The sequence below is a fragment of the Lissotriton vulgaris genome, chromosome 5 (assembly GCF_964263255.1).
Source record: "Lissotriton vulgaris chromosome 5, aLisVul1.2, whole genome shotgun sequence".
NCBI classification, from domain to species: domain Eukaryota; kingdom Metazoa; phylum Chordata; class Amphibia; order Caudata; family Salamandridae; genus Lissotriton; species Lissotriton vulgaris.
In genome coordinates, this window is record NC_141693.1 from 363,054,183 (window position 1) to 363,068,707 (window position 14,525).

Below are 14,525 nucleotides of genomic sequence, written 5' to 3' on the forward strand. Positions count from 1 at the left end.
TCATAGAGGCGACAGGGGGCCTGGACCCATCACAATCTGGGTTCAGGCCCAACTAGAGCACAGAATCGGCACTCCTCTCCGTGACTGACAACATCAAGATGTCACAGGATAGAGGAGGATCAATGATTCTGGTGCTGCTAGACCTGTCGGCAGCCTTTGATACTGTGTCTCATTAGATTCTTCTCGGCCGATTACAGAGAGTGGGTATTGGAGGATTGGCACTGTCCTGGTTGGAGAGTTTTCTCTCCGGCCGCTCACAATCTGTTAGCATGGGACCCTATCGTTCCACCTCGAGGGTACTCACTAAGGGGGTGCCACCGGGCTCATGCCTAAGCCCCACATTATTTAATGTGTATGTGGCCCCCCTTGCAGAGATTGTGAGAAAGTTTGGGTTCACTCCAGTGTCATATGCTGATGACACCCAGCTGCTTTTCCCTTTCAACTCTCTTACGCCCGATGTGAAGAACAATTTTGCCGAAGGCATGAGAGCAGTTTCCAACTGGATGGCTTCTAACTGCCTCCAGTGTAACGTCGGGAAGACCGAGGTAATGCTATTTGGGAAAGCTAGCATGCTCTGGTCTCCCGACTGGTGGCCTTTAGATCTTGGCCCCGTCCCATGCCCAAAGCCAACTGTTAAGAACTTGGGGGTGAAATTGGATCAGAACTTGAGCTCAAAGGAGCATGCTAACTATGTCACAGGAGCCTGTTTTAAACAATTGGCCAGTTAAGGCGAATTTTCCCTATGCTGCCTGACAATCACAGGAAGACCCTTGTACAGGCCCTGGTGATAAGTCGCCTAGACTACTGCAACGGCCTCCTCATATCAGCGAATGAGGAGGCGTTAAATCGTTTGCAGGTGGTCCAAAATACGGCGGCCAGACTAATTCTAAATGCTCCCGCAAGGACCCCGTCCAAACCCCTGTTAAGACACCTTCACTGGCTGCCCATACGACAACGTGTTACGTTTAAAATCTGTTGTTTAGTGCACAAATGCCTCTATGGGCAAGGCCCTAGATATTTGGCACAAAAATTTCAGACATACAAACCTGAACGTCTATTACGTTCCAGCAACCAATGTCTACTGGAAATCCCCACTATAAAAAAAGTCAGACAAGGTGGACGTGCCCTATCATTTATAGGCCCAACCATGTGGAACAAACTTCCATCTGACCTAAGACATAACAACAACCATCTATGTTTTAGGAAGGCCTTAAAAACTCTTTTGTTTCAGGTAGCATAACCTTCCCTGTGGTATTCCACAGAGGCAACATATTCCAGAATTTTTGCGAGCAAAGCGCGGAGATACCTCATGGGTCGATTCTGGCGCGATATAAGCAATTAAATAAATAAATAAATAAATGCGAGCACAATTACAAGGTAATTGGGGGCTGGGGTTTCAAAGATGGGTCATAACCTGTGTTTCCTGGAATTTATTATATATGTGGGAACAAGGCTTATTTCAAGTTACCAGATCACTGGTATGGAAGCTGTTATTTTGGTATTGTCTTCCCAAAGATATACCATGTGGATAAAATCACTGGAAGCAATGAAGAAACTACGGCTTAGTATGTAGCAAAAGAGAAAGTGTTGGAGAAATAGTAGGTGATATATTTAGTGCATTGATACCTACAGTGGGAGTGGCTCTGGATACCCACAGAATCTGCAAATTGTCAACAGTAGTAGATCGGTTATCAACTGACACTGCTAGAGGTTTCCTGATGGTCAATACCGAATTGGTTGCGATCAGATCTATGGTTTTACAAAATCGACTTGCTCTTGACACATTATTGGCCAAAGAGGGCGGAGTCTGTAGAATGTTGAAAGCGCAAGATTGTTGCACTTACATTCCAGACAAAAGTGTCGAGATTAAGAATTATGTGAAAAACATTACTAATTTGGAAAGAGAGCTTAAACCACTGGAGGTTGATAGTGCCTGGAAGAGACTGACTGATGGTCTCTCCTCTGTAGGTAGTTGGTTTTCTAATCTAGGTAAGAGTCTTGTGAGTAAAATACTGATGCCTATGGCAGGAATAGGTTTATTAGTTTTAGGGAAAATAATTTGTGGCAAATGTCGAAAACATAAGAAGAAATATTCCGTAAATCAGCGAGGAGTAAAAAGAAATATTGAAGAACTTGAATTAGAAGAATTGAAGAGCCAGATTTATAAAAAAATGAAGAATTCTCATCCGACTAGAAATAATGAGAAAAAGAAGAATAGAAAGTTTGAAGAGATTGAAATGGGAGAAATGTGAAAAGTTGGCATCTGTTTCACTAAATAGTTATGATATAAAATATCTTCAAAGAGGGGATTGATGTAGCAAGGATTCGCATACGAAGCGACTTGCTCGTACTCATGAACCTCGACTAACGTTAACGAAGTAACCAATCTGTTTGTTTTACTAATTTCGCACATCTTACAATTACATGGGGTATCCGAGCGAAGCTTGCTTATGTGTTTTGTAATCCTAATACGCTTGCGACTAAAATGCTGCTACGCGGGAATTTTTGCTGCGCATGCGTCTGTCATACCCACGTGACATGACATACTCGCAGCTGTGGAGGGAAGTCTGTCGCATCTGCGCACTTGCGTTAAAATGGCTTCTTAGTGTTCTCACATGCTAGAAGCTTGCACTGCTGCTTTTGCTAAGCTGTTCGTCCTGCTTAATCCTAATGCTATAGTTTATTTTAAAGTAACGGGTACAGTGTAGAGATTCATAGTATACAGTGTAATCATTTATTTCTGCGTTCTAAATTGTTTCCTTTTACCTTTCATGTATCGTATTCTTTGGGCCTGGGAGGTGCTTATTACTCCATCTTGGAAGTCCTTTCCGCGCATGACAGTCTGCAGGGGGAAGTTGAAAACATTTGATATTGAATAGGATCCAAGAAAAGTCCCAGCCAAGATGCGCCTGGGAAGATGAACCCTAACCCTGCTAGAAGAAGCTGAACTGTACTGAAATTATTACATTGTATTTAATGTTAAATTCACCATTGTTAGATGGAAGGAATATGTCATGTGAACCTGAAATTTAAGGGGCGTATACAAAATTTGAATAAGAAGACAGAGGAAGTCTAAAATTTAGGTGGTGTGATGACCTGTCCTCCTCCTTTGTCTGATCAAAATTGGGGATCCTTACACTTGCAACATTGGGGGGTGGTACACTGACCTGAAAAACAGAATAATTAGCGCAGGCTTAGCTAGAGAAATTGTCCGACTTGACTGAATAGCTGACCTGTCACTGACCCAACACACTCAATAGGTGACTAAGAGCAGAGAGCTGCGGAGCACTCTGTCGGGAGGTTCGAGAACCTAATCAGGGTTTTTGGGAAGTGAAAGTGCTGGTGAAGCACTTTGTTGGTGAAAGCTGTAACCCAATCGGGGTTTTGGCAGATTCCTTGCAGAGAGAGAGTAGCGCAGGCGTTGCAACCGAAAACTGCGGGTGCTGGTCTTAACCTTTGGTGGTCCGGTCCTGATCCAAATTCTGGGGTTATCCTGTCCTGATTGTCCATGAGGTGCACCTGCTTGCCTACTGGCACTGTAGTCTTTGGGGTTTCACCTGTCCTTTCCAACTGAACCGTGGCAAGGGTTGGTCTTCACACTGTTCTAGGTAAATATAAATCTGTGTGGGTGATTGTCTTTCTAAATTGCTTCCTCTTCTTTACCCTCCCTGAAATATTGCAAAGTTTTGATTGCATATGTTCCTTTTCTTTCCCCGTCCTTGGTAAAATGAGAACTTCATGTATTACTGTCTATTAGCGTGTTCCAATTTTCAACCCACCTTTAGTCAATCCTAGATTGTTTATAATAATAGTATATGTTCCTTTTCTCTCCCTCCCTTTAAGGAGATAAGCTGAATCTATAGAGTGTTCCAATTCTTACCTTCCCTATAGTTATTGTGCTAAAATCTGATTTTCGAATTGCATAATTGTGTTCTCTTTTTCAAACTGCCAATGAATTATGAAAGTTCTTGGGTTTACTATGTTCCCTTCCTTTACCCTCCTTTAATTAAGTTGCAAAACTCTGTTTCTAAAATTAGCATGTTCCTTGTTTTACCTTCCCTTTATTTCAAGTTTGCTAAGTGGTTGGCATAATCTATCTTTTACATAGCTATACGCTGGTTTTGATCTTGGTTATTGATAGTTTGATTGATTTTAATCTATGGCTCATGACTTTTGATGATGATTAGATAAAGAGTTTGAACCTATCCTGAGTCTGTGGTCATTATATATATGCAAATGTTATGATATTTTTGAGTGCCTTTCTTTATTAAACTCCCTGATTCATCGTGTTTAGGTATCTAGTGACAAGGATTGGTAAGTTACTGGTATAGGAATTAGAGTAAGCACAAACTGATAATAGAAGCAGAAGCGTGGGTTACCTGTCTGGCGTAATAGAATTGATGTCCTTTTTTTTAAGTATGGGCCCAGGCGAGTATTGGTAAGACCCTAGTCGGGTGACCTGCGCGCTCTATCACCCCATTGCCACAGACTTAATCACTGCATCCCTTGCTCGCAAGACCAAACGTATAGAGAGGTCGGGGCAAATCATTGTCACTAGTTCAGGGCAGTTGTCTGCAATCACCTTCTTCACAGGATTAAAAGGGGTCTGGGATCCCACCAAGGACTTAAGAGTGAGGAGGGCCATTAGGGGATAGGAGTGCTTGGCCCGGGCTGTGGAGGATGGCAGGAGACCTATTAATGTGGCTAGGCTAGCACAAATAGTTGGTGTGCTACATCAGATTTGCCTGTCCCAGTACGAAGTAAAGTTCTTCAGCCTTGCATACTCCTTTGTGTTCTTTGGCGCCATTCGCATCTCAGAGTTGGGAGCTTCCTCCAAGGCAGGAAGGGGGTTTTGAACTGTCTGATGTGCTCTGGAGGGAGGCACTCTCCACCTGAGGGTCAGGAGATCCAAAACAGACCCGCTTGGGAAGGGTACGTGGGTGAACCTCCATGCCTATTTCCCAGGAACTTTGGCACGGCATTCCCTGCTATGGCGACCAAGGGGAGGATTTTCCAGGCTATTAGTGCACATTGACGGGACTCCAATAAATCGTTTCCATTTCACTAGGGTCTACATGCATTCTTTTGCGCTACTGGGTGAGGAGTCGTCCCTTTTTAGCTCTCATTCGTTGCTCATTGGAGAAGCCACCACAGCTGCAGGGATGGGACTACCGGCGGAGGCCGTTAAGGGTGGGTTGATGATGTTCAGAATGATTTGAGCATTACGTGTGATCACATCTAGTCTTGTTGGGTGGATGGGGAGGAAAGGTCAATCAGTTTTAACACCAGCAATTCTCTCTCTTTTCACAGTTGATGAGCGTCAGCCATTTCATGTGTGTTGGTGGGGCAATACCTTTATTAGCAGAGCAGCTCTGGAATTTTGCAGTTCCGGCCTTGAAAAGGCCCAGTTGGATGCACCACAGGGTGGGTATTTGGGGGGTTTAGATTTCAGGACCCAGTGAGCATCTTTGGGCATCTTAGGCAGGCCTTGGGGGGAAGCGGACTCCACACACCAGTTGTTTTGATCATTCATGCGGGGGGAATGATATGACCCCATTAGGTAGGCGGGGAATGAGAGAAGCCTTGTTCTCCACTATCTGTAGGATAAGAAACCATTTACCTGCAAACTCAATACTGTGGTCGGAGCTCATTTTACGGTCAGTCTGGGGGCAGGGGTGCACCAGTAAGAGCCAAGAATGAGTCCGTGAAAAAATGGAATCATTCAGTCCAAAGGATCTTGGCTGGTTCCACCATGGGCACGATTCAGCATAATTTGCTCCAGCTATGTAAAGCAGAACTGTTTCACAATGACGGTGTTCACTTTTTTGTCAAGGCTCAAGAGCTTTTTATCCAGACGATACTCGGGGCAGTTGCGGAGCTCAGGCAACATCATTTGGGGGGAGGACGAGTGCGGCAGTAAGCTTCTCACTCTGTGGCAGGTCCTAGGCAGATAATAAACGGGTATACACAAGAATAGAGATTCTGAGAATGGGCTGACCTTATGAGGGGGTATGATTTGTGTGTACACCGGGCAGGCAGTGGGGGTCTGGACTGACCTGCTGGTGGTCCTGGACTCTCCTGCCCTAACCCTCAATGTCTGGATTGACTAAAACTTTGGGGAGGCTGCCTGTGTTCGGGTACCCTAGTGGGTGGGTGCGCTAAGCGGTGCCCTGGATCTCAACTCTTGCTAAACTCCTCTATTCGACTTGATTCTTGTGCTTTCTCTTCCACATTGGTCTAGGTCAGGGCCAGCCTTAGCACTGGTGGCGCCCTGTGCGACAGTGTCTTTTGGCGCCCCCCCCAATGACCACCTCTGCCACGGATTCCCTCTCTAACACCCTTTAACAGTGCCCTCCACTGCCTCTCTGATTCATTTAGTTTTATAGCACCACTCATATCTGTGTAAGGTGTCATAGCACTTTACACCACACACACATTGCACAGAGACAATCATATGTGTGTAAATCAGTGTATAGGAAATGATACATCAGACAGCAGCGCAAGGTGTAGTGTGGGAGTGACATGTCATTGATACTGGTAGGCAATATAGCTTAAGAGTCCTTATTCTGGAAAAGCGCAGATTCAGAATGTAAAACATAACATCATTGTTAAGGGTTCTCTATAATAATAAGAATAGTTTTCTAACCTAATGAACCCTTTTAGCAAGATTATGATAATGAAAGACGGAAAAAAAACATATAGCTTTAACATATACCTTGCAGTTTACATGCAGCTCTTTGATGACATTTATAGCTCAATGCAGAGGCGTTTTAAGGCATGGGCAAAGTGGGCCCTGGCCAAGGGCCCCAGGCTTTTAGGTGGCCCGATGATAGAGGCAGCTCAGTTATGCAGAGAGGCTTGCCCTGATGACCTCTTCGCCGGGGCGGGCAGTGCTGAAAAAAATGACTTGTGCTCAGTTCGGACGGCCCCCGGCCGTCCTCCACACACGCTGACGTCTGGCGGCCGGGGGCCGTCTTACGCATCGAAGAGGTTAATCATTTTTTGCTTGTTTTAAATACTGTTTTATTTAATTTTTTTAATGTGTGTGATGTGTGAGAGGCTGCTGCAGACAGTTTCCAGAAAATATTGTGTTTACATTTATTGTAACATCCATAAAACAAGTTTCTTTGAGGTTAAAACAGAACCTCGCATATTCGAAATGGGAGGAAGTCACAGATTTTATTTCACAGAAACTATTTGAAGTAATATTAGTGAGCTGCTGGTGTCTCTCAGTATCTTAGATGTAACTGCATTTACAATTTGGATGAGTGCTACTGTGCACTGTCTGTGACCTGGCCAGAGAGAGAGCTGCAATTGGTTAATAAATTCAAACCTAATCCAAACAAGGGCCCCCAAAATCCTCTAGATGTCCCTGGCTCAATGTTCTATATTAGAATTTTGACTTATAAACAAGTAACAAAATTAGCTCTCTTACAAAAGCAGCAACCCACTGACCTATTTACATTATATGCACTTTGTTATCTGCATGGTACACGTTCTTAGCAGCAGGCAATTTAACACTCTGCACTACCTTAGGTGTCAAAACTTCCACTACACAAACCTCGGGTCTCTTTCCAGGAAAATGATTAATCACTGTAGTTCCCTTGGCATTTTAATTGATGCCTGAAAATTGCTGGAAGCCAGGAGGCGGCAACAGGTGCTCCTAAATGATAATATACTTGGGAAAATGACACCCCCCACCCCAAGTCAGCGCCCGGTGCGGTTGCACCAATCACACCACCCTAGATACTGGTAGGCAATATAGCTTAAGAGTCCTTATTCTGGTAAAGCACAAATTCAGAATGTAAAACATAACATCATTGTTAGGGGGTTCTCAATAATAATAATAATAATAGTTTTCTAACCAAATGAACCCTTTTGGCAAGATTAGGATAATGAAAGACGGCAAAAAACATATAGCTTTAAGATATACCTTGCAGTTTACATGCAGCTCTTTGATGACAGTCCATAGCTCAATGCAGAGACTTTTTACTGCATGGGCAAAGTGGGCCCTGGCCCAGGGCCCCAGGCTTTTAGGTGGCCCCCTGATAGAGGCAGCTCAGTTCTGCAGAGAAGCTTGCCCTGATGACCTCTTCGCCGGGGCGGGAGGTGCTGAAAAAATTACGCGTGCGTGGTTCGGACAGCCACCGGATGTCCTCCGCACACGCCCACTGTGACGTCGGCGGCCAGGGGTCATCTGACACATCGAACAGGTTAATAATCTTTACCTTGTTTTAAATACTGTTTTAGTTTTTAAAAAAATCATGTGTGTGATGTGTGAGAGGCTGCTGCAGACAGTTTGCATAAAATATTGTGTTTACATTTATTGGAACATCCATAAAACAAGTTTCTTTGAGATTAAAACAAAACCTCACATATTAGAAATGGGAGCAAGTCACAGATGTTATTTTACAGAAAATATTTGAAGTAATATTAGTGAGCTGCTGGTGTCTCTCAGTATCTTAGATGTAAATGCATTTACAATTTGGATGAGTGCTACTGTACACTGTATGTGACCTGGCCAGAGAGAGAGCTGCAATTGGTTAATAAATTCAAACCTAATCCAAACAAGGGCCCCAAAAATCCTCAAGATGTCCCTGGCTCAATGTTGTATATCAGGATGTTGACTTATAAACAAGTAACAAAATTAGCTCTCTTACAAAAGCAGTAACCCACTGACCTATTTACATTATATGCACTTTGTTATCTGCATGGTACACGGACTTAGCAGCAGGCAATTAAACCTTCTGCTCTACCTTAGGAGGTGTCAAAACTTCCACTAGACAAACCTCGGGTCTCTTTCCAGGAAAACGATGAATCACTGGAGTTCCCTTGGCATATTAATTGATGCCTGGAAATTGCTGGAGGCCAGGAAGCAGCAACAGGTGCTCTTAAATGATAACATACTTGGGAAAATGACGCCCCCACCCCAAGTCAGCACCTGGTGGCATCAATCGCACTGCCCTACAGCCGGTCCTGGTCTAGGTTTCAGCACTGGACACACTATTTGGGTATAACCATACCCTTTACAAATCTGTTTATTATTACTATTAAGTGGTGCAATGTTCTTCCTGGCCAGGCCTCATTGAGAGCGCAGCAGGCTTTTGCATGGGTGTCCTGATGGAGCCAGGAATGGGATGGGAGGTTGGGGCCTTTTGGCACAATGCGTGCAGCGGATGTCACAACAAGAGGGGCTGGATGGGCCTAAAATGGGGAGGTGATATTTTAATGATGCGTTCATCTTCCCTACAGCCTTTGATGACTATGGATGTTTGTTTTGTAAACTAATGCAAGAATACTAAGAATACTTCTCTTTCTCGCCTTAGCTTTTGAATAACCTTGTGTGATGTAAATAAAAGGCCACGCCTTGGAAAACCATGACATGAATTGAATTTTTTCTTGAGCATTCAACAAAGCGGTTGGAGCGAGGAGGTGTTAGAAGGAGGCCCAAAGTGGCACGTTGTGCACGTACTATGAAATGTTACACATAACCTGAAAACATAGAAATTTCATACAAGACCACAATGAAAACGTGGCAGCTATTGACATGTATGTGAAACATCAAATAGAGCAAAAGTTCTAAGCACATGCAATCTGTAGTCCAAATGAAAGTACTCCAGAAGTCTTCAGGTTCCTTAAATCTTGTCTTTTTAATCAGATAGCATATTTCACACCTTATTATTTATATTCAATGCATCACTATCAGTTGTGGTTTCTAGGTGTCTAAGTATCCAAGGAATCTGGTTGCCACCTACCGAGTGTGGGCCAGCGTGTCCAATTCCTCAGCACGGTGTATCGGTCCGTGTCAGTCGATCGAAGCCAGGCGTCTGACTCCTTGGATACTTAGACGCCTTGAAACCACAACTGATAGTGACACATTGATTATAAGTAATAAGAATATGATACATATGAGTCAGAGACACACCACGCGAAAGAACAAACAGCCCTGAGGAAGTCGTAGGGTGAAACCCGAAGACGAAACACGTGTTGGCTAGTGCGTGGATGGTGGCTGGTGTGAAATATACTAGCTGATTAAAAAGACAAGATTGGAAGAACCTGAAGACTTCTGGAGTACTTTGATTTGGACTAAAGATTGCATTTGCTCAGAAATGTTGTTCTATTTGATGTTTACTTGGGGATGTGGGTTGACATCCCTACGCTTGGAGCACTGTTTTGATTATTTGCATTGAAATTAATATGGTCACAATGTTCCAGCGCACCCAACTTCCCTTATTCACTGGTATCAATTCAGGTATGCGAGTTGTGTATAAATCTCGTTTCAGGGCCCCTCATGAGTGGAAAACGAGAGGGAGAGGCCGGGGCTTTAGTTATCAGGGTTGGGGAGCCCAGTGAAAATCTGTTTTTCCATTGGCATCCTCGGGTCCAGTGGCCTAACAAAAGCACCGGCAGCCCTCCGCGGTGCGGGAGGCCCCCAACCTCCGGCTCCCCCGCTCGCCCCCCCCCCCCCCCTTCTAAGTCCCTGGCCGTAGAGTTTCAGACTGGGTCTGGAAGTGGGGGGCTGCATGGAATTTGCAGGGGGGCCCTCCCGTTTCATTGCGCCACTGCTCGGGGTCACCTCACGGGAACAAACGCTTTTAAAATAGTTTCTCCGGTGCTCCGGGAGAGGTGGGCCGAGCCTGGCTTAATGCCTGCCTGCGGCCTCTACACAGACGCAGCCTGGACTGGCGTCTCTCGGCGTGAGATCACAGCCCCCACCCAGCGCGGGTTCGGGGCGCCCGGTAACCTCTCATCACAAAAACTTTCCACAGCTGCCTGAGAGATGCAGCGGCCTCCTAAATATAGAAGAGGCTGGATGTCTGCCCGGCGAGGCCTTATAAACCCAACAGCTGCCCGGGCCCGTGTTTTATTCACTCGGCTATAAGAGTACTGAGAGGCCCAGCCACCTGGAACCGCTCCGGCTCAGACCCACCTCACGGAGTCATCGCGGCCGCCACGGTTTGTTTAGACCTCATTTTCACCAATCTCTTCCAAGCCCTCCTTCGTCAATGAGCCTGAAATCCACCTCTGCCTTCCGAAAGGAGCACAGCTTCAAGCAGAGCTCGTCCTCGTCTTCCTCCTCCTCGCTGCCACCCCGGGATCAGTACATGGAGAAGACCCTTGGCATTTTTGGCGATGACTTTGGGAACTTCCGGAGGCCCCGCACTGAGGCCCTTGGGTTTACAGGCAAGTTTGCGTGTCGTCATTTGGAAATGCCTGTTCGCCCCCACTAGGCTCAATTGGGTTCGCAGGCAAAGTGTTGTCTTATTTGGAAACTTCGAGAGAGTCTGGAATGAAAGGTAAGTCTTTATAAGAAACTTACAGACTACCGGAACCAGCCCCTGGGGTTGGTGGCCAAGTTTCCTTGTCATCTGAAACGAACCACTGAGGTTCAGGTGAAACGTTTGGTCTCTTTGGGAACTTCCGGGGGGCGTAGCTTCCATTGGTGGAGCAGGTGCAGTGGCACCAGGGCCCAGAGGCATGAGGGTCCACCGAACCCCGATTACTGCTGTATTTTATCCCTCAAACAGAAAATAGGGGACCCCTTTGCTTCACTGTAGAAGGAACCATAACACTGTGGCTATGCCGATGCCAAGGGCTCGTCTATTGCTACACAGGTGAGTCTTTCTTTCCTCTCTATCTCTTTGGGGGGCATATTTGAGGCCAAAGGATGGGCCCCTCATATGTCGAGGTACGTTTCTCGCATTTTCTCTCTTATCTGAACATCCTAGAGGCCTGATAATCCAATAGAGCTCATAAATTCACCCATCTCTCTCTGAGTCCTTTTGGGGGGCAAGAAGAATCCTTCGAGGTTCAGTGACGAGTTGTGCCCTCCTTCAGAATCCCTAGAGGTCATCGGATGAGTCCACGAGGGTCACGTGGTTGGCACGCAACTCGGTGGCGCTGTTGGCGATACTGGGTGCTGGGGGTGTGGGATCGGTGCTGGAGCCGTAATTATCAGTGAAGGCGTAATTGTGCAGTAGAACCAGCTGTGGCATGCCCATGTGAAATGGGTCCGAAGCGCTAGGCCAGACAGCTGTAAGGAATGGAGCGCACGTGCAGACTCTGGTGAGCTGTGCTTAATGACGCAGTGACACGTAGGGAATAACACCGGAGTGCTGTCTTTGGAACGATGTACGGTATGACACGAGAGTGCCTCTTCGGGGAGCTCTAGGGGGAATAACGCCGCAGTGCTGTCTTTGGAACGCTGTACGGTATAACGTGAGAGTGTCTCTTCGGGGAGCTCTCGGGGGAATAACCCCGGAGTGCTGTCTTTGGAACGATGTACGGTATGACGCGAGAGTGCCTCTTCGGGGAGCTCTAGGGGGAATAACGCCGGAGGGCTGTCTTTGGAACGATGTACGGTATGACGCGAGAGTGCCTCTTCGGGGAGCTCTAGGGGGAATAACGCCGGAGGGCTGTCTTTGTTTGAGGAGCTGTAGATATAGCGTAGGAGTGCTGTGGTTATTCATGCCGCCGTGCTGCCCGTAGAGAGCTGTAGGGTGTCTCTACAGAGTGCTGTCTTTCAAGAGCACTAGAGCATGACATGGAGTGCTGCGGGTGCTGTTGGGAGTGATTCCGCCGTGCTGTCTTCGGAGCGCTGTAGGGGATGATGTGGGAGTCTTAGGTCGATGCTGGCTGCTGTAGGAGTTATTGGAGGAGGGCCGAGTTTGAGAGCTGGGAGGGCTGATGCACGAGACGAGCGGCTTCCGAGGGAGCCGCAGGGGCAGGGCATGGTGTACTCGACTTCTGTGAGACGTAGAAGCCGTGAAGGCTGAACTGAGGATGCATGTTGTAGGAACGCACTTACTAGGTGGCATAGGGTGAATGTCGCAGTCGCCGGTAGTAATGGCTGCGGGGTCGTGAAGGGAATTGTGCAGGGCCCTGACTGCAGCGTCTGCAGTGAATGATACAGAAGGTACTAGCTGTGGGGTCTGCAGTGAATGGCGCAGATGCGTTGGTTGTAGGGTGCAGGGAATGGTGCAGGGACGTTGGCTGTAGGGTCTGCAGGATATGGTGCAGGGGCACTGGCTGCTGAGTCATGCAGTGAATGGTGCAGGGACGTTGGCTGTAGGGCCTGCAAAGAATTGTGCAGGGGCGCTGGCTGCTGAGTCATTCAGGGACGTTGGCTGTGGGGTCCTGCAATGAATGATGCAGGGGAACTAGCTGCGGGGTCTTGTAGGGAATGGTACAGAGGCGATGGCTCTGGGGTCTTAGAATGATGTAGGTGCGCTGGCTGCTGAGTCCTGCAGGGAATGATGCAGGGACGTTGGCTGTGGGGTCTGCAGGGAATGGTGCAGATGCGCTGGCTGCTGAGTCATGCAGGGAATGGTGCAGGGACGTTGGCTATGGGGTCTGCAGGGAATGGTGCTGGGGTGCTGGCTGCTGAGTCATGCAGGGAATGGTGCAGGGACGTTGGCTGTGGGGTCTGCAGGGAATGGTGCAGATGCGCTGGCTGCTGAGTCACATGCAGGGAATGGTGCAGGGACGTTGGCTATGGGGTCTGCAGGGAATGGTGCTGGGGTGCTGGCTGCTGAGTCATGCAGGAAATGGTTCAGGGACGTTGGCTATGGGGTCTGCAGGGAATGGTGCCGGGGTGCTGGCTGCTGAGTCATGCAGGGACGTTGGCTGTGGGGTCCTGCAATGAATGATGCAGGGGAACTGGCTGCTGGGTCCTGTAGGGAATGGTACAGAGGCGATGGCTCTGGGGTCTTAGAATGATGTAGGTGCGCTGGCTGCTGAGTCCTGCAGGGAATGGAGCAGGGACGTTGGCTGTGGGGTCTGCAGGGAATGGTGCAGATGCGCTGGCTGCTGAGTCATGCAGGGAATGGTGCAGGGACGTTGGCTATGGGGTCTGCAGGGAATGGTGCTGGGGTGCTGGCTGCTGAGTCATGCAGGGAATGGTGCAGGGACGTTGGCTGTGGGGTCTGCAGGGAATGGTGCAGATGCGCTGGCTGCTGAGTCACATGCAGGGAATGGTGCAGGGACGTTGGCTATGGGGTCTGCAGGGAATGGTGCTGGATGCTGGCTGCTGAGTCATGCAGGAAATGGTGCAGGGACGTTGGCTATGGGGTCTGCAGGGAATGGTGCCGGGGTGCTGGCTGCTGAGTCATGCAGGGACGTTGGCTGTGGGGTCCTGCAATGAATGATGCAGGGGAATTGGCTGCGGGGTCCTGTAGGGAATGGTACAGAGGTGCTGGCTCTGGGGTCTTAGAACCATGCAGGTGCGCTGGCTGCTGAGTCATGCAGGGAATGGTGCAGGGACGTTGGCTGCGTGGACTGTAGGGAATAATACAGAAGCTACTGACTGTGGGGTCTTAGAATGATGCAGAGGTGCTGGCTGTTGAGTCATGCAGGGACTTTGGCTGATGGCTGTGGGGTCCTGCAATGAATGATGCAGGGAAACTGGCTGCAGGGTCTTGTAGGGAATGGTACAGAAGCGCTGGCTCTGGGGTCTTAGAATGATGTACGGTCGCTGGCTGCTGAGTCATGCAGGGAATGGTGCAGGGACGTTGGCTGTGGGGTCT

The 14,525-nt window shown here is 47.7% G+C and overlaps 1 protein-coding gene across 1 annotated transcript in view; it reads left to right on the forward strand.

Moving 5' to 3' along the window:
* The first annotated feature begins 10,618 nt into the window (after positions 1–10,618).
* HSPB7 (heat shock protein family B (small) member 7) overlaps positions 10,619–14,525 on the forward strand; it is a 72,167-nt gene continuing 68,260 nt past the window's right edge. The window contains exon 1 of the mRNA XM_086921683.1: positions 10,619–11,184. Within this exon, the coding sequence (XP_086777809.1) occupies positions 11,007–11,184 (178 nt within the window). The 5' untranslated portion in view covers positions 10,619–11,006. The remainder of the gene's footprint in view (positions 11,185–14,525) is intronic.